Raw genomic sequence first — 26,709 nt, forward strand, 5'->3', positions numbered from 1 at the left:
ATATTTTCTTCCAGTCTTCGTTTTTTTCATGATATCCTTCCAAGAGCAGAAGTTTTAAGTTTTGTGAAGTTCAATGTCTGTTGTTAGATAGAAGCTTTTAATTTTAATGTGGTCTATATTATCAGTGTTTTCTGTTATGATTTGTGTTTTATTCTGCCCTACTTAAGAAATCTTTGCTTATCCCAAGATTGTGAGGATATTCTACTATGCGTTGTAGAAAGGATTTGTATTATTTTGTCTTTCACATTTTTATCTTCAGTCTGTGTGGAATTAGTTTTTGTGTATGTTGTGAGATAGGATAATACTTCATTTTTCATGTGAATATACGATTGATCCATCATCTTTTACTGCAAATACCATGCTTTGTCCATTCCAGTGCAGTGGTATTTTTGTTATAAGTCAGGTGACCATTCTTGATGAGGTCTGTTCCTAGATTGCATTTTCTTTCTTTGGTCTATGTATCTGTGTACCGATACCAAGTCAATCCTGGATTTGTAAGTCAGCCACATTTGTTCCTGTGCCCAGCTGTTTTGGCTGTGTGGACAGCTCACATTTCCATTTAATTTTAGAAGTACAGAAACAGGTTGTCAGCTTCTATCCAGAAAGCCTTTTGGAACTTTAATTAAGGTTCACGGGTGCCTTACAATAGTGAAGCTTCTAATCTATGAACATAGTATACCCTCCTTGGATAGGCCTGTACTTTCTCCCAGCAGTGGTTTTAATTTTGCTGCACACAGGAGGTCTTACACCTCTGTAGTTTGAGATTTTATTGGCTATTTGATTTTTTAATGTGATTGTTAATATTTTTAAAAAATTTCCTAAAGTGTTGTTGTTATCTGTAGGTATCCAGTTAAATTTTATATATCACCTTGGTGTTCAACAGTTTTGCTAAATTCCCTGCTTTGTTTCTAAGAGTATAGTGTGTGTAGACTGTCAGGTTTTCTACACCCATTATCAAGTAGTGGTGTTTTCATTTCTTCTTTTCCCAGTCTTACACCTTCATTTTTTCCTTGATGTATGAAGTAGGCAGGACCTCTAGTAGATTGTTAACTAAAAGTGGTAATACAAAACCTTCTTGTCTAATTCCTCTTCTCAAGGGGAAAGCATTTGGTATCTCTCTCGCACCGCTGTGTTTGCTGGGTGAGCAGGGAGTTACAGGGAAAGATACCTGAGCAGAGTTCCTCAGAGAAAGAATTTGTTCTGTGGGGACTCTGGCAGAGATGAGCTGTGTGCATTTCACTCATCTTGTAGAGAAGCTACAGTTAGTTCTCATGCGGGTGGCTCCATCACTCTTCACATTAGAGAGTTCTTTTTTCTGTCATTTAGGAAGACTGATATAATCTGTGCGTGTACGGGGTGAATGTCTCAGGCGTTCCTTTCTTCTTTCTGCCTCAGAGTCACCAGTTAGATATTCTCGTATTTTAGGAATGCCATCGCCGCTTCTCAGGCTCTGCAGACAGACCGTGTGCTGGAAACTTCCACAAGAAAATGAGTTTCTCGTGTAGAAAGTCCATGGTGCGCTGCATTGTCAGAGGTGAAACGGGAAGGTGACCGTTAGGTGTGTGGCCCAGCAAGCTGTATGGGACGTGAGCCCCGACCTTGGGGTCAGAAGGCCCTGGTGGAAACCCCTATCCTTCCGCCTGTCCTTTGATCGTGGCCGATAATGGCAACACTGCCCCTGAAGCCCGGCATCACCTGTTATGTTCACTGGTGCGTTGTTTGGCTGGTCAGTTGGCGTTTGGATTGAAGGGCCGTTGCAGCTGCTAAGTGGGACGTTTTCCAGTGTGGCATGAGGCCCTTTCTTCTTCGTATTTCATGCGGGAAACCTTGTGCACGCGGTATTCTCTCTTGTTCTGCATTTCTTTTATGGTCCTCACTCGATGGCAGCCTGGTGATTTAATGTTGAAACCTGTTCCTTGATTTACCATCATGTACTAAAAGGCCTTTAAAAGGGAACGTGTTTAGCACCGATGCAGTGTGGTACTGAACGGAAAACATATTTGAAAGGATTTATATTTAGGGATTTATGATTTAATTTTTATCCCATAATGTTAAACCTGATTCGTTTTGGTCTTCTGTGTCTCCCTGTCGTACTGAACAATCGTGCAGAGGGGCAGAACCCGGTGCCTGGCGTGTTCCTGGGAACAGGTGGCCCTGGTCTTTCTGGTCTTGGTGTCCTTATCCACCGGGAGGCATTTCAGAGCGTTCCACGACAGATCCCCGGGGGCTCTGAGTGGTGGGGACTGAGCAGCCGCCGTCGTCTGCGGGAGATGCCGTGTCCACGCGGCGCCAGCGGGCACCGGGCCGCACGCTGCCCGGAGAGCCAGGGCACAGCCGACACAACGCCTGGTGCGCTTCCCACCTGCCCGTCCCCTCCCCTCCGTGCACGGGGGTCTGGCGGCACTGGCGACACGGTTTCCAGACGGAGACTCCTCAGGGTGCCCGGTGCCGGTGCGGGATTCCCTCGTACAGCCGTGAGGAGCGCCTGTTCGCCACCAGCCTTACGCCCGAGCGGCCCTCACGGGGTGTCTGTCGCACGCCCACCCCCACGTTTTGCTCCCTGTCGTGAAGAACCGTTGAGGAAGCACAGAAGGAAATCGATTTGGAGGAAAATCAAATTTTCTTCTGGAGCAGAGTGGTGGTTTTAAAACAGGGAGGCAGGGGTTAGGCGGCTGCTGGCATGGAGCCTGCCTGTCCCGCTTGCTGACTCTGGGTGTGTGCCCCCCGCCCTGCTTGCTCCCTGCACTTCAGATGTTCGAGAGGGCAGGCGCGCTCTGCCTCGGCGTCTGTGTGGATGGCGGTGCGCCGTCTGGGCCGCGGCCGCGAACCAAGCTCTGTTGACATGACTCTCTGTTTATTCCTCAGCCTCAGACAGCAAGGTCCTGACGTGTGCGGCCGTGTGGAGGATGCCGAAGGAATTGGAGCCCGGCAGCCACGAGTCCCCTGATGACTCATCGAGCCCCGCGCACACCCTGGAGCTGCTCTGTCACCTTGACGACACGGCCCACGGCAGCGTGGCCTGGTAGGGTTCCGCCTGTCTCATACGCCCGGGACAAGCCTGCAGTAGACAGCGTGCGGCCGCAGACTCCCGTGGTAGGGGCCGCGGCGCACGCTCGGGACTCTGCTCTCTTGTGAAAAGACGGTGTGAATGGCTTTCTGTCTGTCTCTCTCGTTTCCTGGTCCTTGTTCTCCAGAGCGGACACGTTCGCGGAAACCCTACCGCAAACATCGTGAAGGAGCCTGTGTGCAGGCCTCGAGCCAGTGTGGCCAGGCCCCTGCCGGGAGGGTGGCAGAGGCGGGCGCCGCAGAGGTCTTCAGCGTTCTGTCGCTCTTTCGCTTCTAAATACGGTCTTATTCAGCGGTCCTAAGCGTCAATTAATTGTGTCTTTAGGTTGAAGGCTCACAGTTCCTTCTTTTGTGGCCTGAATGAGGATATGCCGTGTGCCCACCTCGCTGCACCCCCGAGCTGCCACGCCTTTACCCTTGCCTTCGTTCCCCTGCGTGTCGTGTGTGGGGCCCGGGGGTGGAGACGCGCCCGGTTCATCCGGGTTGCCTGGCCTGTCGCTGCGCGCGTGTTGTGATGGAGGCGCAGCCGCACCCGCCAGTTCGCCAGGGGAGCCTCCGCCGAGTGCTGTGAAATCCTGAAGCCTCCGCAAATGCAGAAGGCCATGCTTTCTAGAAGGGACTGAGAGAGCGAAACGTTGTTACCGGTGTTTACCGTTACAGTGGTGATTGCCGTTTTCCTTAATACAGTAACGCTTCTGTGTGTGTGCACACGCGTTTGCACGTGTGAGAAAGAGCTGTATCCTCTGTACACCCAATTCTGTTTTAGTTCAATCTACCGATTAAGTACATTTAATCCAACACATCTTTATTAAGCACCTGCTGCATGCACTTGCCGGGCCCCAGGGATGCCAGGTGGTGGGGGGGGGAACCCGGCCCCAAGCAGACATGCATGATCTCTCAGGGGAGACTCATGGTGTGCACATGTAGGTGACCCAGGGCAGGCCACAGCATGTGCTGAGATCATTGTGAACCGTGTCCCGTGGGCCCCCCGGGGAAAGAGGAATTAATGTTTACTGCTGGGATTGAAGAGGGATTTACGTGGGAGCTGACACGTGGAGCTGGGACTGATCCAGTCTCGCTCGGCATCAGCGGGGAACAGGGAGCAGACCTGCCCGTCGGCGCCCCCTGCGGGTCTGGAGGCCTCTGTGCTCCCGTGCGGGAGGTGTGGTCTTGTGGGTGCCAGGCTGACGCCACGTCCACAGTCAGTTCTCTGTATGGAGCCGGCAGACCGCCCCCCCCCCCCCCCCCGCAGAAAGCAGAGCCGCACAGGAGCCCCGTGGCTCCCACGAGGGGTCACCGGAGTGCGGAGCGAGCCTGGCAGCGGGGGCACGCCTGGAGTTCACTTTTCGTTCAGTGCTACAGTTGCTGCAGACACAGGCTCGCGTGTGCATGCGAGTGTGAGTGCACGTAGGCATGTGCATGAGTGTCGGGGGCGGGGCACGTAAGACGCGGTGCAGGCCAGCAGCGACTGCGGGGAATTTGGTGTGTGCCGAGGGCGTCTGTGCCTTTGGCTAGTGCACACATGGGCCGAGCTCAGGGGAGTTGAGGGAGGGGCTGCTGGTCTGTGTCCCCAAAATGTTCTGGCAAAAGTGGTCACACCAGTCTGCGTGTGCTGCCGGGAGGTGAAGGTCAGTGAAATGTTAAGTCTGGGTCACACCCAGGATCACATTTCTGTCATCACAGCCCCTGTGAGCACAGCCCATTATCACACCCCGTTATCACACCCCTGTGAGCACACCTTGTGAGCACACCCTGTGAGCATACCCTGTATGAACACACCCCCTTATCACACCCCTGTGAGCGCACCTCATTATCACACCCCCTGTGAGCACACCTCGCGGTCATACCCCCTATGATTGCACCCCTGTGAAAGGGGAACTTGTTAGGAAATAATTGTTGGCATTTAAACACACGCAGATGAACTGTCTTCCTTAAATCCACCTTGGAAGTCCGCTCTCCTGAATCTGCGGCCCTTGTTCACAGTGTCTCTTGGATTCCTTTTGTTCTCCGCTGTATCACTATGTGTTTGCTGACTTTTTCCCTGAGGTAGCTGTGATCCACCTGCATTGTAGGAACAACACAGATGGATCCCGTGTGCCGTCGCCCATCTCCCCCAGTGGTGACGTTGCCTTCCTACTGTGCACTGCCACCGTTGGGAGCTGGGGGTGTACCTTCAGTCCTCTGCCATTTCACCACGTGTGTCTCTTTGTGCAGCCATCCCGTGGCCAGGATACAGGACCGGGATCGCTCCTGCTACCTGTTTGTGGCCATAGCCCACTCCTCCCCATGCCGCATCCTTAATCCCCGGCAGGCATGAGTCTGTGCTCTGTCCTATCGACTCGTCATGTTGAGAATGTTTTATGAATGGGATCGTCCACTCTGGAAGCTTCGATAGTGGCTTTGTGCGCTCACCGTGATTCCCTGGAGGCTCATCCTGGTTGTCACATGTGTCCATCGGTGGCTCTTTCCCTTTATTCTAAAGAGGGGTCTGAGGGAAGATGGGGCACAGCTTGCGTGACCGCTCACCTGTTGAGAGACAGAGGCCACCACTCACCTATTGAGGGACAGCTGGGCCTCCCCTGGGTTTTGGACATCATGGATGCAGCTACTGTGAGCGTGCACGTACAGGTGTTCTCACATCTGTGGGTTTTCCTCCCTCTCAACTGAATGCCCTGGAGTGCAGTTCCTGGGGCGTCTGGTGGTTGAGTGTTTTGATTTGTGCAAACTGCCCCAGCCTTCTCAAGTGGCTGTGCATCTGACGTTCCCACCAGTGATGTGTGGGGACCCAGTCTTTGCATCCTCGCTGGCCTTTGGGGTTGTTATGCGTGGGTTTTTTTTTTTTTTTTTTTTTTTTTTTTTTAAACTATCTTCAGTGATGTCTTAGCAGACAGGGGATTTGCCTTTTGGAAATTTCAGTGTGGTGCATGTGTGAAGGTGGAGGGTGCTGTGTGTGGAGTTAAACACGAGGCAACTGCTAATTTTGTTTGTTTGCTTTTTGGTTTGTAAATTGAGGCCGAGAGCAGTTCTGGGAGGGGGGCTCCCAGCCAGGTCCTGAGGGTCGGCCCTGCTGCTGGCTGAAAAGGAGCATCCTGGAAAACCACGCAATTCCCAGTCTGCCCGGGTCGTTGCTGTGCCTCACATGTTCTGGCACGGGCTCCTGTCCTCAGGGCCGCTCGATGTCTGTTTGCCGTGGAGCAGCTGGGCCCCAGCGTAGATGGCCCCACATGCCCACTTTGGCCCTCCAGCACGCAGGGGGTGGGCAGTGCCTGCAGGCTGACCCTCCACTAGAGATTCACCAGTGTGTCTGGTTCAAGAGTGAAATAGGTGCTCCCGAGCTCCCAACCATGGAGGGAGACAAGGCGCTGCCCTAAGGCTGCGTAGGTTTGCTGGAAAGTCACCCGCTTCTCAGTCACAAGTGAAGATTGCTGAAAAGGAGGAAATGCTTCAGCTGTTACAGTGGCTCGATGGCAGGATCTCTGGAAACGCGCCACCCCCCATGTCTGTTAGGACACACAGTACAAATAAGGCAGCAATCCCTTCTCTTCCTGATTTTCTCAGATCCACACTGTGGGGACCAAGTTGAGCTTAGAGGGACTACCTCGTAGCTTCTGTTCTTGATTAATGAGCCATCAGCTTCTTGGTTCAGTATGACCTCTTCGGAGAGGGCCTTCTTAACCATTCTGTCTAAAATAATCACTGTTCTGCCCCCACCCACGTCTTCCTGTCCTTGCACTCAGTTTTATCCTGTGTAATAGCAGTCACCATGCCTGACGTTGCTGTGTGTGTTCATGCTCCTGTGACCCCGGGCAGGCGCCTTGGCAGGGGGCAGGTGTGTCCTCAGCACCAAGGACAGCCCCCCCCCCCCCCCCCCCCCCCCCCCCCCCGTGCATGCGGTGTTGTGTGAGGGGAGAAGTGGTGCGTCCTCAGCACCAAGGACAGCGCCCGGCCACCGCTCATGCCGTGTTGTGTGAAGGGAGAAGTGACTGTGACCAGGCCCTTCTGAGATTTGCAGGCACCGCCCCCTGTATTTCCCACGTGACCCTGTAAAGTGGGGACCATTGCAGAGGCGGTAACTGTCTTCCGGGTGCTAAGGAGAAAGCATCCAGCCGTTTTTACTCGGTGGGGTGATTGGGCTTCAGAGCCAGGCAGTCTGACCCCAGAACGACACCAATGTCCCAGGATTGCCTCCCTGCTGAGCGAACCAGCAGCAGGAGCCACTTGTGGTCGTCACACTGTGATTTGGAAGTTGTTTCCTTTGCTGGGAGTAGAAATACATCCTCATCAGAATAAGTTCTGAGAATGTTCACACATCTTCCTGCTGGTTCCTTATGGACGACAAGTGTAAATATATTGTGCTTTCCAGGGGAATTACTCATTTTGAGATAAAGCCACCTTTTTTTTTTTTTTTTTTTTTTTGGCATACTCCTCCCACCCCCCCCCCCACACCCCCAGTTTGCTCCTGTGGTCAGTGTGTGGTGACCGTGGATCAGTGTGTGCTGAGTGTGTGGTGAGCGTGGAAGACGTGGCCTTCTGATCTGTTGGTATGTCACGCTGTCCCTCTGGGCGTGTGCCTCCTTCTGGGGTGGTTGTGAGGGGTCTCTGGTGAGCTGTCCAGCTCTGTGTTCATTAGATGCTGGCGTCTCACACTTACTCAGTGGCACATACCTGTGTCTCGTGAATCAGACAATAGCTTATGACACTCTCCCACTCTGCCTGTCACCCTGGAGGGAGTGGGACTGGGCAGCCTCACCTGGGACCAGGCTGCAGTGAAATCCCTCACATGATGGCCCCAGGATGAGCTCATTCGGCTCACTGCCGGCCGCCTGCAGGGCGGTTGGGTGCTTTTACCAAACTGACGTTTTCACCGTCTACAGGGCATCTGGCCCCAGCGCATTTCAGGCTGTGTGTGTCAGATGCCTTGTGTTGTTCTGGGATGGGAAGGGACCTACACAGCTCAGTGAAATTAATAAGAGCCCCCTTACTGTGTTAAATGAGGTAGGAGAGCTGAGCCCGGGGGTATGCATGTCATTGGCCCCTTTTCCACTTTCCAGGGGTAGGTAAGGGTGGGCTCTTCACGGCACCCCCTCTTACAGGGTGGTTTTTCCACGAAGGTGGGGCTTCTCCGTGAGTCAGTGACGAGACCGGCAGCTCAGGGCGTCCGTCATTGTCCGCAGTGTGGACTGTGGGGTCGGTACTGGAGTGAGTGCAGACCCAGTGTGGCCCCCTGTCCTATCACACCAGCGTCATTGGGGGCCTGGTGGAGTGTCAGGGGAAAGGAGGCAGCGATTTGCTGAGAGGGCTGTTCCCGGGTGCGGGCCTGCTGGGGCGCCATGAGCACGTGCTCGCCGTGTGCCCGCTGTGTGCCTGCCCTGTGGCATCATCACTGTTGGCTCAGGGCCGATGAGTCACACAGGTAATTCTGTGCTTCTCCACCTCCTTCTGATCACGAAGAACCTCCCCCCCCCAACACACACCCGCCACTCTCCCTGCTGCCGGCGAGTGGAAGCCAAGTGTAAGAATTAGTGGCTCTGGTCTGTTCTGGGCCCCGTCTCCCAAGTGGTGCATCAGGGGGAGTCTACTGCCGCCTGGGGTCACGGACAATGAAAATCTCCTTTGAAGGAGAAGTTGCTAAACTGAGTAACCAGAGGCTTTCCAGGGTTGGCTGGGAAGTGAATGACAGTCACTGCAGCCGCTCACTGCCACCCCCAGACCCTGATGGGCTTGGGGGAGGGAGCATTGCTGTCACTCATTTGCCACAGGGATGGGGTGGCTGGCCCACAGCCACTTCCTGAGCTAGCTCTCTCCAGGGAGCAGATCTGCTGAGTGCAGGCGGAGGTGGGGGGAGGAACAGACCTCCTGGGCACAGAGGGAGGTGGAGGGAGCCAACCTCCTGGGCGCAGGGGAAGGCGGGGGGGAGCAGACCTCCTGAGTGCAGGGGGAGGTGGGGGGAGCAAACCTCCTGGGCGCAGGGGGAGGCGGGGGGGGGGGAGCAGACCTCCTGGGTGCAGGGGGAGGCAGGGGGAGCAGACCTCCTGAGTTCAGGGGGAGGTGGGAGCAGACCTCCCGGGTGCAGGGGGAGGCGGGGGGAGCAGACCTCCCAGGTGCAGGGGGAGGCAGGGGGAGCAGACCTCCTGGGTGCAGGGGGAGGCGGGGGGAGCAGACCTCCTGGGTGCAGGGGGAGGTGGGGGTAGCCAACCTCCTGGGCGTAGGGGGAGGCAGGGGGGGGAACAGACCTCCTGGGTGCAGGGGGAGGCAGGGGGAGCAGACCTCATGGGTGCAGGGGGAGGTGGGGGGAGCAGACCTCCCGGGTGCAGGGGGAGGCAGGGGGAGGTGGGGGTCGCCATGGCACTGGAATGCCAAGTGGGCTGAGCAGGTACGGACGTGCCCAGGAAGGTGGGCGTGTGCGCTCTCATTAAAGGAGGGCAGTGGGTGTGAGCCACTTCCTGAGGTACTTTGGCCAGAAGAGAAAGGATTCGGCCTCATCTCTCTTTTCGTGTTTGTTTAATCGTAGTTTGTGATACAACCGTGGAAGAAATGCAAATTCAGAGGTATCCACGACACCTTACAGAAGCCGTCTCTGAGGCTAAGTAGGAACGTGTGTTTGAAATTGAGAGATCTTTTTTTTTTTTTTTTAATTTTTTCAACGTTTATTTATTTTTGGGACAGAGAGAGACAGAGCATGAACGGGGGAGGGGCAGAGAGAGAGGGAGACACAGAATCGGAAACAGGCTCCAGGCTCTGAGCCATCAGCCCGGAGCCTGACGCGGGGCTCGAACTCACGGACCGCGAGATTGTGACCTGGCTGAAGTTGGACGCTTAACCGACTGCGCCACCCAGGCGCCCCTGAAATTGAGAGATCTTATGACACGGCTTTGCGGTCAACAGCGATGGAGAATTCCCGGTGACTGTGACGATACCATCACTGAAGGTTTATCGGATTTTAGGAGGCTTGTGTTAGTGCCTTTTGGGTTTATGTGACCTAGGTGTGCTGAGGTGTGAGTGCCCCCCTGGTCACTGGCTCGCTTCTAACATCCATTAGCTTTTAAAGAGGCCCAGAACGGGGCCACATCCCTCACTTTGTGCAGGTGTCCTAGGACAACAGACAGACGCCTTCCTGTCTCAGGTTTGTTGAGTTCCCCGCACGCGGAGAACGGCTGACGCAGACTCCCTTGCCCTCATCATGCCAGCAAGACCACGTGTTAGGGGGGCCGTGGCAGCGGTATCGGACCACAGCGTGCCGATACAGCTCACACTAGACGGTCCTAACACCGACGTCTGAAGGCCGCGCACAAAGTGTGTTTACGTGCATGACCCGAGAAATTCATGTCGTTCCTAAGATTTCAGTTCACGTTTCCCTGAAAACCGTGGATCAGAGTGTGTTTCGTTGAACTCTCGTGTGACCTGACCAGTGTCTCCCAGAACGGGTCGGCTGACCCAGTGGATGCCAGTGTGTCCAAGGCACTAGTTTAGAAGAACGTAGCTTTTAGTTTTATTTGTGATGATTTAAACGTGAGCTTTAAATACGAAAGTTTCGAGCCTGAACTAACTCCGTGGGTGAGAATGTTTAAACATTTTCTCACCGTTTGAAAAATGGGGTGGGGGAGAGGAAAGAAAAGTAGAACAAAAAGCGGAGGAAGAACCTGAACCACTATTTGGAATTTGGGTAGATGGTTTTATTTCAAAATGTGCTTTTATTCACAAGTCCGCTTTGAACTTGCTGAGAAGACCCAGGGGCACAGGAGGGTTGCTGCACCTGCCCCAGGGAGGGAGCAGTGTCCCTGTGCTGTCCGGCGTGCACCCCTGTCCGAGCCCCAGGGGCACCGGCCACCATGGGCCAGTGTCGGGGTATCCTTGGAGGAGCAGAGCTGTGATCTCTGGGTGTCAGGTGGGCCTTCGGTTCTGGCGATGGTCCGTCACGTGGAGGATGGACCGAGTCCTGGCTGTGCCTCGCGACTCTCTCTGGGGCAGAAGGACGGGACGGTGGCAACCTGGCGTAGAAGCCATGCTCAGGCAGGGCCAAGCAGCGTGCCCATCGGCTGTGTCCACCCTTAGGAGGAGCCCGTGGACCTCAGGCATTCCCATCGGGGGAGGCTTCTCAGGGGTGCCAGTCTGGTGATTAGTGCCCATGTTTTCCTACGTCCACACTCAGGAAACGGGTGCCTGTCTGTTGGTGGGTCCTCGGTGTCAGAGTGCTGACCGGGGCTGTGAATGCTGACGTCAGCCTCCACAAAAGAGACAAGCATCCGAGGAAGATGCTGTACCCCTCACGCCCGGCCTGTGGCTCTTCTGCCCTGGCTCTGACCGGAAGTGTAGTTATTACCTGATGGCACTCGGAGTCTGTCCAGATGAGGGGTGTCAGAGCAAGCAAGCCACCCCCTCCGGCACCAGCTGGCCTGCCAGGGTGCCTGGGCCATGCCGGGACGCCAGCCTGCCCCCGGAAGAATCTGCGTGGCTCAGCCGTCGGGAGCCCACACGTCCACAGAACTGGTCGAAGCGTGCCTCTCGACTTACGGTGTCCTTCCCTTAATCCGTGCGGTGCCCGTGCAGAGCCCGTGTGTTCGGTTCCGTATGTTCCACCAGGAGGACATTAACTGGATTGCCAGCTCTCTGTGTTTGAAAGAGATGTATAACCTGGGGAACTAATTTATTGGATTTTAAAAGGGTTTTTCGAAATTCTGCTTGTAACCAATGACTTGGCAGATATGTTTCCTTCTTTTCAGTAAAGTAAGAACCCTGATGGGTTGTATAATGCGGCGGGAACCACATTGGTCACACGGCCGTCCCTTGTGCATTAGAGTCCGCCTGTGTCCCGGCCGCGTGAGGCTGCGGCCTTGTGGGCATCCAGCCTTTCATGGACTTCCCACCCCCGGTGGCTGCAGAGAGGAGGTAAGGTGTGCAAATGCTGTGGACTTAAATTATTAAATTTGCGCTGAGGCTGTTTTAAGAATTTCTGGTGTCCTTTGCGCTGCCCTCACCCTGGGTGCCGGCATCCAGAGTGTGAATCATTCATTTTGGAATCCCTTATCTGAAGCACAGAGGCATGTATTTTGTTTGATCAGCATGAAACCTGCCAAATTAGAACCATCATTCCTGCCATTATGGTCCTCGTTAACTGCCTCCAAGAAGTTTAGATTTTTTATTTGGGTTTATTTACAGAAACAGTCGTATTTTCCTCTCCGTGATTATGAGGGGTATTGCACACTTACATTAGGTACATGCGACTTTGTTCTCCACTTGTTAATGTAATTTTACGTCCTCTCAAATTCACTGGCGGAGTGTGATAAAGCAGAAAAATGGATGATTTTTATGAACAGAGAAATAAACCTCTTCGTTTGGAGCAGCAAGTATGGCAGAAATTCTAGGTTATTTTCTTATGTTTATAGCGTTAGTTTCATGGTGACGATCCACGATAAAATAGAATCTCTCTTCTCACTGCACTTTGCATACTCCGGTTATCCCAAGGTGTCTGTTACTGGGCACAGACACCAATGATTTTAGGGGTTGCTACCCAGAAACGAACAGCGGATTTTCCTGACGCCTCACCCAGGATGGGTGGTGACAGGAGAGGCAGGAGCGGGCCCCGCGGCAGCGTGACCGCGGGTGCTGCGGAGCACCTGTTTACCGCAGGTTCGAGGAAACGCCTGGAAAGGCCCACTCTCGGGAAGGGTCCCGTCGCTGAGCCTTCCCGCTCGGTGGCACGCGGCCCCGCAGAGGCGTGGAGAGACGCGGTCGTCACTGGAGCCGTAGGACGAGGGGCTTCCGGTGGGGAGCGCGGGGTGTGGTGCCCAGGCGCCAGGCGCGGGGGAGGGGGCGGAGCAGCCCCGTGCGGCTGGCGGCAGCTCTGGGCGCGTGGTCGCCCGCTTCGCGGCCAAGAAGGTGAACCTGGGCTTTCTGTTTTTACTTGGAGATCCGCCACTGCGATTTCTTGTTTGACGGGAGCGTGTATTTCCTCCCTTTCTGTGTGTGTGGGGGGGGGGGTTGTTTTCTCTTACAGTTTTTAACAGTGAGCCGCGCCCCTGCCCTGTGCTGCTGGGACGGGAAGGTGCGCGTCCTGAACCGAGCCCACGGCTTCTCAGGCAGTCCCCCCTCGCTCCGGGGTGGGAAGTGAGGGTGTGGCGATCTGTCGTCCCACCTCGGTCCCGTCCTGTCCTCTCAGGGCACGAGCACACTCACCCTTCCCGCCTCCCCTGACCTCCTGGGGACTCCCCAGGCCTGGGGCCGCCCCCGACGGTGAAGTGTGGGGCTTTCCTTCCCATGCACGCCACACCGTTGGTGGCTTTCTCCTTAATCTAGGCCTTTTCCAGGAGAGCTAGCCAACTGTTGGTGACAGAGCCCATGGAAGTTTCTAAAGAACCTGTTTTCTCCTTCCTGGTTTTGCTTCAGGAATCTCTGGGTCTCCAATCTCTGTGGCGAGATTAACTCTTGCATCCATCGCGTAAAAGGCAGACGTGTTCCCTTTCTTTCTGATGCCGTGTAATTCAGAGATTACAAATTTAAATCCTCTCAGGAATGAATGGCACATATTCAGAGGCATACCTTGGTTCCGTCCTGTAGCTTATTCAGTCACCTCTCCAAGGAGGCGTTTCCTCCGTGAGGAGCAAAAGTCTTAGTGTGGGTGTGTCTTCCTCGGAAGGCCGAGGCTCTTCTCCCACGTGTATTCTGTGTTAATGCTCCAAGTAGAGGCCTTAGCTCCAGCTTAGCTGGTGTGTGTGCACACGTATGTGAGGCGTGTGGGGTGTGCGTGTGTGTGTGGGCTGTGTGCGTGTGTGGGGGGTGTGCGTGTGTGTAGGGAATGTGGGGTGTGTGTGCATGTGACAGTAACTCAGGGAACTCCAGAATGTTCTCAGATGCCAGGGGGAAAATCGCCTGATGCCTGGCTGACTTTTGCACCGACGGTCACCAGAGGAAGCGCAGGTGCCACGGAAAGTGATGTTGGGGACTCGGGACCAAAGCCACTGGGCACGAAGTGGGCGGGACAGCGACACGTGATGGGGCTCTGGCGCCTTTCAGAATAGGTCAGGATTCGAGTTTCTGGCCTCCCTGAGGATTTTTTTTCCTAAATCCTGGTGGCATTCTCTTGGTGTGCGTAAGGGGGGTAATTTCACTATTGCAGGCCAAGTTGGAAGGTGGAGTTAGGGTTTTTCGACAGGAGGCTGTCGGCGTCTGGGGTGGGCCGGTCTTGGCTGTTGAAGGCTGTTTGCGGGCCACGGCCGCGTCCCCCCAGCCTCTGAGGACCGGGCCCTCCACACTGGTGCTCCCTGTGCAGCCAACGCCCGACTGCATCCGACAGTGTCGAGCTCGGGGAGCGCCGACTTTGTGCGGGCTGTGCTCAATACCGACTCGCCTGTCTTCCCGAACCTGGGACGTTGGTGCACCTGTGTTAGCCCCTGGACAGATGAGGATCTCAAAGCCCAGAGCGATTTAGAAGTCGCAGGCATGCATACAACGGAATTTGGGTGGCCTTTGGGAAGAATTCCGTTTCCTTGACATGGAAACTTACCCAAGACACGTTTAAAGTAAAGCCGCACGCGGCAGAGTGATGTCACCAGCGTGTCTGCGGATGTGACTGTGGTCGTATTGCCTGCGTCAGCACGTGTATTGGCAGAGACCTGGACGCTTGTCCCCTGTCGTGGGGGTTCTCTCCACTGGGGGGCAACACAAGAGGCTTGCACTTCTGTCAAGTTTAAACACTCTTAACGAGCACATACGACTTGAAACTAGGATATAAAATATGGCAGCTTCAAACGGGATCTCGGGGAGGCCGGGGCTATGGCTTCATGTGTTTTATTCAGGGGAGAGCTCCTTCTTCGCCCACATAGGGCCACTTATTACTGAGCTTGTTAGTCACCAGTGTACGTGCTGCTGCAGCTCAGGTAACAGGGAGCGTGAGGCAGGTGCCGGCAGGACGCGTGCAGTAGCCAGAAGGGAGGCAGGCAGCTGCCGGCAGACTCCCGGACTCCCCTGGCATCGAAGCAGACCCCAGCATAAAAGGCCAGTGACTTGGGGCCCTTTCATACGGGCCCCAGTGCTGTCCCACAGAGGGAGAGAGGGATGCAGCCCAGTGCCAGCCAGGGCGCGGGGACGGGTCGTCTCGGCCAGGCTGCGTGTTCGCCGCACGGGCAGAAAAGGTCCAAGGGATATGCCGCGTACGCTTCAAAGGAAATCTACCCCAAATGCTTGCGGTGATAGAAAAGACCAAGGTTAGCGGTCCGAAGCAGCGGTCTCCAAAGTTCGGTGTCAGAAGGAGATAGTTTTACGTCACGACCCTCCCGTCTCCCCCAGCACACACATCTGCGCTGTGACGAGAGTTTCGCAAAATGCCACCTACCGTGAAAGCAGGCGAGTGCGAGCAGGGGGGCTGGCTGTGGCACGAGGAGGCCCGTGCCTGGCCACCTGAAGGACTGCGTGTGGGGACGAGGATTCTGGAGCAGACATCGTGGGCGGAACGGCCTTGATGGAGGCTGCAGGTGGATCTCGTGCTGTCTCGTCCTGTCTCGTCACGTGCACGGCGGACTGTGCTACTGGGTCATGTGAGACCGTCAGCGGGGCCTGGAGCCTTCACCACTGCGGCGCGGCTCTTCTCAGGGGGAGTCCCCCAGTGGTTGGAAGTGGGTTGGTTGGACAGACGGCTCAAACCCCGAGCCTGACAACCTTCTGTGTCCCACGGCATGTGCCGGGTGCCCCAGATGTCATTGGTTCTGCTTTGCTTGTGCCGCCTTCCTGTTCTCAGTGGCGCCCCAGCTGAAAGTGGTGTTCCTGTAAGAACAAGACCTCGACAGGTGTCTGTATTTTGGCGATGGGAAAGCACACACAGGCCCAGAGAGGGACTAAACTTGGGCTGTTGGTGGGCCACGTTCTCAGCTGACGGGGCAGTTAGTAGGAAAGTAGGAGCCAGGCAGACGGCGTTTCCAGGCAGGAGCTGGACGATCGTGAAGCCGAGGGCGAACTCGGTCAGATTTGTGCAAAGTGAGAAGTCAGACATTAAAAATAAGATTCAAAAGCTTTATCGCTTTTTTATGTAGAATTTGAGAATGATACATGTAAGCAAATGACTCCCAAGGTTTTGCTCGCAGGAGAATTGTAACTCTGGAGATGGAGAAGGGCGGGGGTGCCGTGGATATCGTGCGTGTGGCGTCTAGGGTGGCGTGGACGTGCAGGTAGAGGTGCCCTTGGGGGTAGGCGTGGGGCTGCGGGGGCGCAGCCGGGCGGCTCAGTCTTGGCTTGCTGGGCAGGAACCCCCCCTGCAGTTCAGCGCCCGGAGAGGGGGGGAGGGGCGGCCGGGGCGGACAGGGAAGTGCGGGCACCGATCTCATCCCGCACTTGGCCCGCGGGGTGTGCAGTGGCCCGCGGGAGAGTTGGGGAGCCAGCAAGACTGCCTCTTGATGAGGTGCCTTCGAGACTAAGTAGCCAACCCTCTTGCGTGGGTTCCAAGGTGGACCGATCCTCACTGCGTGTGCCTGATAAATAGGCTCTTCGCCCAGCTTTATCTTTCACGCGTTAAAGTGCGCTGGACACATGCCGAGAGGGGGCGTAATTAATTCTTCATTCACGATTTCCCTCAACACCTCTTTGTTAAGCGCCTCTCCTGTGCGGGTCAGACTCTGTGCTAGGTGCTTGGCATACAGCAGTGGGCGAGTCTGGGCTTGTGCTGAATTTGTAGTCTGGCCGGGAAGCCAGCCACGAATGACCAGGGGCCGCCGCTGACCCAGGACAAGGGCAGTCCGCGTGGCCTCCAGGGGTCAGGCCTGGTGGACTTGGTGTTTCAGCCAAGCCCCTTCTGCCTTCCAGAAGCCCGTCTCTCTTGGTCCTGATCTGCAAACAGTTTTTTTATTGAACTGACCTGTTCTTTCCAGGTTCAGACCTGGTCCTTGAGGAGGGATGGCCGTCCGCACGCAGCCTCGGGTCTCTGGAATCGATAGGATCCCTGTGTTCCTGTGTTCAGATTCTGGTGAATCTTCTCTCCGGTCCCTTCCTCACTTTGCCTTGACATTTGCCTCTGCTGAGACATGGGGGCATCGCAGAGCCGTGACTTTTTAGGGACTCGCCTGTTACTCCTCTGAAGACGTATAACCACCTGTATGTGCTTGTCTATAGGCTTAGCGGGCCTCTCCTGGGCACTCGGTTTCCTAGACGTCCGCCAAGAATAAGTCTTACCCGGTCTCTCCAAAGGCTGATTGTGGTAGCGCTCGGGACTTAGTTGCCACACAGTCTTCTCTGCAGTTTGGACTCGATCCTCCAGGAAATGGGTATGAATGCACCTTGCTGAACAGGAAGAACTAGGAAATGAGTCTTCACCCCTTCTCTCCCCTCCCTCTCCTCTCCTCTCTTCCCTCCCTCCTCTCCTTCCTCTTCCCTCCTCCCTCCTCCCCTCCCCTTCTCCCTTCCCCTCCTCCCCCTCCCCTCCCCCTCCTCCCCCTCCCCTCCCCTCCCCCTCCTCCCCTTTCCCTCCCCTCCCCTCCCCCTCCCCCTCCTCCTCCCCCTCCTCCTCCCTCCTCCCCTCCCCCTCCTCCCCCTACTCTCTCCCTCCTCTCCTCCTCCCCTCCCCCTCCTCCCCCTCCTCTCCCTCCTCTCCCCCTCCTCTCCCTCCTCTCCCCCTCCTCTCCTCCTCCCCCTCCCTCCCTCCCCTCCCTCTCCCCTCTCCCCTCCCTCTCCTCCCCCTCCCCTCCCCCTCCTCCCTCATCCCCTTCCCCCTCCTCCCTCCTCCCTTCCCTCTCCCCTCCTCCCCCCTCCCCTCCTCCCCCCCTCCTCTCCTCCCCCTCCCCCTCCTCCCCCTACTCTCCCCCTCCTCCCCCTACTCTCCCCCTCCTCTCCTCCTCCCCTGCCCTCCCCCTCCTCCCCCTACTCTCCCCCTCCTCTCCCTCCTCTCCTCCTCCCCCTCCCCCCTCCTCCCCTCCCCCTCCCCTCTCCCCTCCTCCCCCTCCCCTCTCCCCTCTCCCTTCTCCCCTCCTCCCCTCTCCCCTCTCCCCTCCTCCCCTCCCTCTCCCCTCTCCCCTCCCTCTCCTCCCCCTCCCCTCCCCCTCCTCCTCCCTCATCCCCTTCCCCCTCCTCCCTCCTCCCTTCCCTCTCCCCTCCTCCCCCCTCCCCTCCTCCCCCCCTCCTCTCCTCCCCCTCCCCCTCCTCCCCCTACTCTCCCCCTCCTCCCCCTACTCTCCCCCTCCTCTCCTCCTCCCCTGCCCTCCCCCTCCTCCCCCTACTCTCCCCCTCCTCTCCCTCCTCTCCTCCTCCCCCTCCCCCCTCCTCCCCTCCCCCTCCCCTCTCCCCTCCTCCCCCTCCCCTCTCCCCTCTCCCCTCTCCCCTCCTCCCCTCCCTCTCCCCTCTCCCCTCCTCCCCTCCCTCTACCCTCTTCCGTCCTCACTTCTTCCCTTCACCCTTCTCCTTCCCTCCCTCCTCTCCCTCCTCTCTTCTCCCTCCTCTCTCCTTACTTCCTCCCTCCTCCCTCGCACTTCTCTCTAGTCCCTGTCCATCCTTTCCTCCTCCCTCTTCCCCTCACTCTCCTCTGTCCCTCCTCCTCCTTTCTCCTTCTTCCTCCTCCTTCTTCTCTCCTCCCCCTACCCCCTCCTTCTCTCCTGCCCTCCTCCCTCCTCCCCCTCCCTCCTTCCTCCTCCCTTCCCCCTCCTCCCCCTCCCTCCCTCCTTCTCTCCTCCCCTCTCCCTCCCTCATTCCTCCTCCCTTCCCCCTCCCTCCCTCCCTCCCCCCCTCCCTCCTCCCTCCTCCTCCTTCTTCTCCCTCCTCCTCCCTCTCCTCCTTCCTCCTCCCTTCGCCCTCCTCCCTCCTCCCTCCCCTCTGCCATGGGTATCAGTTTTTGTAGCGTGCCCTGTGACCCACATTCCTCCTTCAAACACCCTGCTGCTGTCCGGCCCATGTGTTTGCTCTGTGGTCTTGGACATCGGAAGCAGATGTGTTAGAACTGTGGGCAGACGGATGGGGAAGGGGAGGTTCTGAGTAAGGGCTCGAGAGACACTGCAATTTAAAACATAAAACAAGCACATGAGCTTTAGTGGAGGGATTTTGATTGTGCAGATGCCCTTAAAGCTTTTTCTTCTTTTACGGTTGTTGGCTGTTTTCCCGGCCCTCACGCACTAGTGGTTAGCTAAATGTACTTTGAAACGGTCTCGTTTTTTTATGCGGCTTCTCTGCTCTTACCTGGATTCTTCACTCTTCCTTGAACTCGTGAGCAAGTATTGATCACGTGCTGTGTGCCTCAGACGCCGCTGGTCGCGACGGGGACCGGGAACGGGCTTTGACAGCCTGGGGCTACTCCCCAGCAGACTTTAACCTGGCCAGGGAAGCCACGGTCAGAAAATTCGTGGTCCGTCTTTGGCATCGAATTGGCTGACTCTTACCCTATGATTTGTTACGTTCCCAGGAATCTCTGGCTTTCTGGTGTTTCTGTTAAAAATTCCACAAATCCCTGTCACTCAACTTCCTGACTGTAGGGTTGCTGACCCTGGATGGTCAGTTCCTGTCCTGTGGTCATCCCCATGGGTCATCCCCACGGCCGTGTGGCCCTGCCCTGCCCTCGTGTGTGTGTGTGTGTGTGTTTGCGTGTGCGTGTGTGTGTTGGGGTGGGGGGTAGATGTAGTCTGTGAGTGAGGTCCGGTGAGGAGCTCCTCGTAAGTCCTCCTAGGTGTACCGCTCCTAGAATATCGTGTTGAGGGTGGCATCTTTTTGTCCCCACAAACTCGTATGTTGAAACCCTCATCTCCGGTGTGTTGTATCAGAAGGGGGGGCCCCCAGGAGGTAGATGCGGTCTGAGGGCGGAGCCCTCTGGGTGGGATAGGGGCCCCTCTCCCTCTCTGCCGCACCCGGGACACTCGAGAAAGCAGCGGTCCTCGGCAGAAGCACCCTTGCTGGCTCCCCGATCTTGCGCAAGTGTGGGAAGGAAATGTGTGCCGCTCAGGCGGCCGGGCCGGTGGGGATCTGTTGCTGCAGCCCGGGCTAAGGGGACTGTTGGGCACAGGTAAGTGCGGTGTTCTCTCCCGGGGCAGGCCGGCGCCGCCCCCTTCAGCCTTCTGTCCCGGTTTGTGTTTTCCCTGGCGCTCCGTGTCAGGCGTGTGAGCTCTGCAGGGGCTCACCTGTGCAGATGGACTGCCAGGACGGACTTCGGCCACCTTGCTTCGGGAAGCGTCTGAATTCAGAGTTCGGGTTGGCCATCGTCGCAACAAAATCAGAGCGGATTTCAGAACCTCGCTTCCTGGCGTCTCTTCCAGCTGCTGTGTTTTAATTTTATGGGCTGGATTTTGTGCATTTTTCGCCCCTAGTGTTAGAAGGATGCGCTAGGCCGTGTCTGATGCAGGAATGATCTACGTGGTCATAGTGCTGTGAACTTCACGTGCGTTTCTTCAACTGTAAAGGAGAAAGACGTTGTGGTTTTTGAATTATGTTACTGTTGTGATTAAAAGCAATCATAGCTGCACTGACGGCCTTGAAAAGCTGGTGTGAGGGACTTGCACCCGGGGCTGCCCCCGCCCCCCGTCAGTCAGTATCGTGCCCTGTCTCCTGGCGTCCGCGGTCACCCCCATGTGGCAGCGACGTTCTCCTCTGTATAAGCACTTGAGGGATTCATCAGGGAGACAGGAACCCTGAAAACTTTTCGTCTCCACGGCTTTACCACGGAGGTGATGGGTTTGGGATCTTTCATCAGGGACTCGTGTGTGTGTGTTATCAGCTGGGGTGGCTTTGGCTGCAGGTGACAGGACACTGGCTCAGACTGGCCGGCACATCATGACATTACGTGACATCATAGGCAGGACCCCCCCCCCCCCGTCACTGTGTCAGCCGCGTCCTTGGGCTACGAAAGACGTGGGCATCCTGCCCCAGATGGCAGTGTCTATCCTGGGCCTCCTCGAGCCCCGGCCCCCAGCAGGCCGCTTCCTGTCCACCTGGCACAGCTGGTCACCTGTCCGTCCCTCCATCAACAGGAAGACACATGGGCTCCGGCAGCCACAACAAAGCAGCCCAGGCTGGGGGCCGAAACCACAAACCTTATTTGTCACGGCTCTGGGGGCTGGAGTCCAAGGTCAGGGCATCAGTGCGGGTCCTGGCGAGAGCCCTCTTCTGGCTGTGTGCTCACTTGGCGGGAGAGAGAGAGACCACAGGGAGAGGCAGCGGTGGAGGGGTCACGCGTGTGCCGGTGCCATCGCGGCCCGCACTCACCTCCTCGTACCCGGAGGCCCCGGAGGCCCGGCCCCCTAACCGCGGCCGAGTGGGGAGGACGGACATTCAGCGGGAGAGGGCGCCCGCGCGTGGTGGCTTGGAGTGGGTATGGGGCAGCCGCAGACACAGGTGCGGGGCCTCTGGCGTCAAATTAATGGGACCTCCTCTTCCTGCAGTGTGGTGTGGGAGCCCACGGGGGACGGGAGGAGAGTCATCTCGCTGGCCGACAGCCACATCCTGCTATGGGACCTGCAGGAGAGCTCCAGCCAGGCCGTGGTGAGTGACAGGGCTATGGTTTCCTGTGTTGTGTCATTTTATATGTTTATTGTATTTTATTTTTAATTTTTTTTAGTGTTTACTTCTGAGAGAGCGAGGTGGAGGTGGGGGCTGAGGGGGGAGGGCAGAGAGAGTGGGGGACAGGATCTGAAGCAGGCTCTGTGCTGACAGCAGAGAGCCCCATGCAGGGCTAGTTTAAAAAGTTTTTTTTAATGATTATTTATTTTTGAGAGAGACACAGAACATGAGTGGGGAGGGGCACAGAGAGAAACGGAGACACAGAATCCGAAGCAGGCTCCCGGCTCCGAGCTGTCAGCACAGAGCCCGACGTGGGGCTCCAGCTCACGGACCGCGAGATCGGGACCTGAGCCGAAGTTGGATGCTTAACCGGCTGAGCCACCCAGGGGCCTCTACGTGTTGTGTGTTTTTAACGGGACCTATCGGCTGAATTGAGAATACGCATCTTGGTTCGTGTGTGCTTAGAATCCTGACGTTGGTTAGGAAACGCTTAGTGCACGGACAGAGCCAGCAGTCAGAGAACCGTGTGATTGGCTGTCTCCGGTGAACGCTGTCTGGGACCCGGGCACACGTAAGACTCAGAGCCACAGGCTGACACATCTCTGCCCTTTGGCCCATTTGCCATCCTGACGCATTTTCTCATTTCCAGTGTGTTGTCTTTTCCACGAATGGACACTGGAAGTCTGGTTGGAATCCTCTTTTAGGTAGGAGCGGTCATAAAACGCCGATTTCCTGGTGCTCGTGACCTGTCAAGTTTCTGCGTGAGTTGTAAAGAGGGACGGTGACCTGTGACCCGTCTGCCCTGTGGCCTGTGACCCCCGGTGGCCTTACAGCTGGCCTTCTGCTCACACACGTGCTCGCGCCTTCTCACGGGTTGTAGTCCTCGGACCGTGCACGTGTGGGACAGAATGCAAATATCGGCCAGAGTCCTCCAGCCGAACGGGACACTCGAGGGGGACCTCGTGCCCGGGGCCGTTCCCTGTGGACCTGCAGGTGTGCGGGGAGCTGGCCCTTCACCCCCTTCTGTGGCCTTGCTGTGGCGTCTGGGTCACGGGTGCAAGCCGCCTCCCGACCCTTCCTCCCACGCGCCTCTCGTGGGCGTTGCTGCAGAGGGGACGGGGGGCAGGAAGGGGCCAGTCCGTTCCTGCTGGACTGCGGGGGCCAGAGAGGCCGGGGCGGTGACGGGCCCTGCACGCGTGTGTGCGTGCACTCGGTGCCGCCCTGCCCCCTCGGCAGCCCGTCCTGAAGCCAGACGGGGACGCCTCTCCGGACCCTCGGCCGTCTCGGAATGACGCCATGTAGGGGGATTGATCTGTGACTTATTTTCTGCAGAGACCAATTTAGGCTCCTCTGCTCCGTTTTTATCCGCCGTCAGCAGTTCTGTCGACAGCACTTTGCGGCCCTCTGCCGGGTGTTTAATACGGAAACCTTCCTATGGATCCTGGCCACCTTCACGCGCCGCTCCTCGGGGTGTTTATTGCTGGAGGGTATCGTCTGCTGCGGTGAATCGAGTCCTGTGCTCGCTGCATCATTACCTTTTGCAATTAAATCGGAGGTTCTTTGCCGTTTGTAATCATTAGCAGAGCCCGGGGGGTCTGGGGGGGAGCTTCCGTGGGGTCCCGGCCCTGCCGAGGGCAGAGGGGACGCCTCCCTGTTCTGGTTCCCGCTCCTCTGTCTCCAGGGCCCGGTGGCTTCCAGCAGCGGTGGGAACAAGCAGCTTCCCAGGTGCAGCGAGCGAGCGGCCGAGCAGGAGGACGATGGGCGCCTTCAGAGTTGACTGTCCTCTTCCTTCCGGCCGCGCGTCTGTGTGAGGGCTTCTCGAGGATGAAGCCGGGGTCACCTGCTCGGCTGTATGCACCCAGAGGCACGGACATTCAGGAGTGCCTGTCTGAAGGAAGAGAGCGGGCGTCAGGGACACAGTGTTGGTTCAGAAATGTGGTCTGAGGTTGAACGCACACCGGGAGGATCGCCTGCACGTACACGGGGAGGAGCTGGTGGTGACAGGAAGGTCATTCGGTGCAGCTCAGGGCACGTCCGCTGTGCCAGGAAGTAGACAACACGCGTTTGTCCTTGGGGACGGGGAGACAGGGACTGCCGGGTGGCAGCTGGGCCGCCCTCAGGACGAACGCACCAGGTGGCCGGGGCCTGGGACTCCCGGCCCCGGTGTCCCCCTCTCCCGTGGGAGCCCGGCTGTCCCCTGCCGTGCTGTGACCCCTCCTTGCTCCCGGCCTGCGTCCCCAGACATGTCCCCGAGCAGAGAAGGAGGCTTGTGAGGCCATTGTCATCTCTGATGCCGACTGCCCAGCAGCAGCGAGGCCACGGGCCAGCGGGCTCCCCTCGGAACCCATTCTCCTGTCCCGGCTCTGCCCTCTGCTGACGCGGCCCAGCGTGGGACCTCGCTCCCGGCCCCCGGGGCGGTGTGGGCAGACGTGGCCACTCTGCCCCACGCCGTGTCCCTTTGCTCTCTGCCCTTTCGTGTTGTCAGCGGGACCTCTTGCAGACGGAAGGTTGTCATCTTGTTTTTGATAGACCTAAGTTTTGGAGAGGTTTTAATGGGTTCCCAGCCAAATTGAGGGAAGGGAACAGACACTCCCCCCGACCTCACATGCACACCTCCCACCATCTGCGTCCACCACAGAAGGACATGTGCTGCACTCGCTGGGCCTGCTACATGGAGCTGTACTCCCTCATCCCGTGTCCAAGGTCTCTGGTGACGTGGTGTCTCTTTCCCTGTCTGATTAGAGAGGAGGGTCGAGCACCCATTGCCCAGAGAGTGCGGATCTGTCCCGCATGCCTGCGGTCACGCAGCAAGTGTGGACGGCTGGTGCTGAGGACACACGGGAGGGTTGGAGAGGTCCCCCGACACCCACCACGTGGCTTTGAAGCCGTAACAGGGCTCACGAGGTGTTTCCACAAATCTTTGTCCCTCGCTAATTGTAAAGCAGTCCACGTTCATGTAAAGAAAGACACAGACCTTGGGGTCACAGAATTCTACTCCCTCACTTGACAGTTGAGAAAAGTAAGAGGGAGGCTCCCCAGGGAGCCAGGGGACGTTGTGGAGGCTGCAGGGTTTGAATGGCAGATTGGGGACTGCGGTTGTGACGCCACACGAAGTGTTTGCCGTGGCCCCGCGCGCGTGCCTCTGAGCCACGTTTGCGCCCCCCCCCCCCCCCCGGGCCAGAGCCTCGGCGCCTGGCTGTCCCCACCGGCCCGTCGCGGTTTGTCTGCGAGGGCGGATGTGATGTTTGGAAACGGTCAAGATTTATTGGGAGAAAGATCTTGTAAATAAGGTAGCTGCCCAGGCTTTGTAAAACTGGCCCGTGCAGCACAGGTTACAAGTCTGGAAACTGGTTTTGTGGTGAGCCTCATGCAAAGCAGTCCTACACAGATGAGAGCACTCGCTGCTTGCCTGCAGTCGGCGGGGCGGGCGGGGCTTCAGGCAGCGGTCACCGCGCTTTCTGTCTCCGGATACTTGTTTTTAGAAAAAAGCCGTCTTCTTCAAGAAAACATGGGGCAAGTCGTTTTCTAAGTTGCGTATCTCATGTGGCATAATAGCTACACATGGCTTTGATTTTGTAAACGTCAGAGACAGCTAATATTCTTTAATCTTCCAGTTAGATCTTGGAAGAAATCGCCAAATACAAAGAGCTAGGCATCGGTGTCTGGCAAAGTGTTTGCTTCCCAGGTTCTCAAAAGACTTCTTTCTAGTAAGAGCGGATGATAGAGGGGAGAGTATGTTGCACACGCGGGTGTATTTAAGGGACGCAGCTGCTGCGGCGGGGGGAGCGAGGCGTGCGTGCCTCAGTGGTGCCAGGCGGTGAGCCCTGCCGCGCGGCCCGGGGCTGTCTGAAGAGGGGCACGTGGCTGGGCTTTGAATGCAGACGCACGGCCTCTGCCTTCCTGCACTTGGCCGCCCGGTTCTGGGGTCCGCAGTGTATGGCTGATTGAATCTCAGTTCCCAGGCTGGCTTTGCTGCGATGGGCTGGGCCGGGCGTGGGCCGGCAGCCGTGCAGAAGGGAGCCCTGGCAGGCACGAGGCACAAGAAGGACACACTGAAGGCCGTGGCTCTGTGGGGTGGGGGTGGGGTCCAGGCAGCCTCCCGAGCTTTGGAGTCAGGTCCCTTTCCCGCCACCCACAGGGTGACCTCGGGTGAGTTGCTTGGCTGCACTGGCCTCAGTGTCCCCATCTGTAAAGTGGGGACCGGTTTCCACACGTATGAAGGGCCCTTACGTGAGGACAGCAGGCCCCCCGGTGCCTGGCACACAGGCCTCGCTCGCCTGTTGGCCGCACGGTGGGGGTGGGGGTGGGGGTGGGGGTGGGGGCCGGATGAGCGTCTGGGTGAGTGGATGGGCACGGCGGCCGGAATACGCTTAAACCTGGGCTGTGAACGAGAGTCTCTGACTAGGATCCCAGCGCGAAGGCCAGAGGTACAGGGAGAGAAACCGCGACGCCGAAAAGCGGTCTGTGTTGACTTGATAATTAAATTCCTCCCCTCAGAGCCAGCAGGGGGGATCACAACTCACACGTGAAGGGCGCGTGTGTGATCGCTGCACTGCTTCCGGGCTTCTGAGCCCACGTTACGTACAAGCTTCCCCCTCTGCAAAGAACGGCCTGTGATTAGATCTCTCTCTCCAGCGGATCGCCGGAGTCTGGTTGGCGTGACAGGAGCATTGGTTACGTTCTAGTCCGTCTTGGTCAGGAAATTGAAATCTGCGCTCACAACCTTGGCGGTGTCGAGTGTGGAGCTGAGGTCAAGCCTGCAGGTGTGGGAGCGGGACGCACGGTTTCCTCTGCAAAGAGAGCTCAGGTTTTAGAGCAGCAAAGGGGCAAAAGCCCTCGTAGTTCTGTTCTTCCTGCAAATAGGGTGCTGTTTGCAATACGCTAAAAATAACTTTAAAACGGCCTCAGATTCCCTCCCCGGTGCTGGCACCTAATACCCTGTGTGCATTTTCTTTTTTTTTTTTTTTTTTTTTTTTTTTTTTAAATTTTTTTTTTTTTTTCAACGTTTATTTATTTTTGGGACAGAGAGAGACAGAGCATGAACGGGGGAGGGGCAGAGAGAGAGGGAGACACAGAATTGGAAACAGGCTCCAGGCTCTGTGCCATCAGCCCAGAGCCTGACGCGGGGCTCGAACTCACGGACCGCGAGATCGTGACCTGGCTGAAGTCGGACGCTTAACCGACTGCGCCACC

At 57.0% G+C, this 26,709-nt stretch overlaps 1 protein-coding gene across 4 annotated transcripts in view; it reads left to right on the top strand.

Annotated features, from left to right (window-relative positions):
* Nucleotides 1-26,709, top strand: part of EIPR1 (EARP complex and GARP complex interacting protein 1) — a 121,164-nt gene that overhangs the window by 82,208 nt on the left and 12,247 nt on the right. For all 4 annotated transcript variants that reach the window (XM_047068413.1, XM_047068415.1, XM_047068414.1 and 1 more), the window contains 2 exons: nt 2,866-3,022; nt 21,399-21,498. In XM_047068413.1, the coding sequence (XP_046924369.1) occupies nt 2,866-3,022; nt 21,399-21,498 (257 nt within the window). The remainder of the gene's footprint in view (nt 1-2,865; nt 3,023-21,398; nt 21,499-26,709) is intronic.

The sequence above is a fragment of the Lynx rufus genome, unplaced genomic scaffold (genome assembly GCF_022079265.1).
Source record: "Lynx rufus isolate CCGP_SWC_20201006 ecotype Redwood Valley unplaced genomic scaffold, mLynRuf1.p SCAF_8, whole genome shotgun sequence".
NCBI lineage: Eukaryota > Metazoa > Chordata > Mammalia > Carnivora > Felidae > Lynx > Lynx rufus.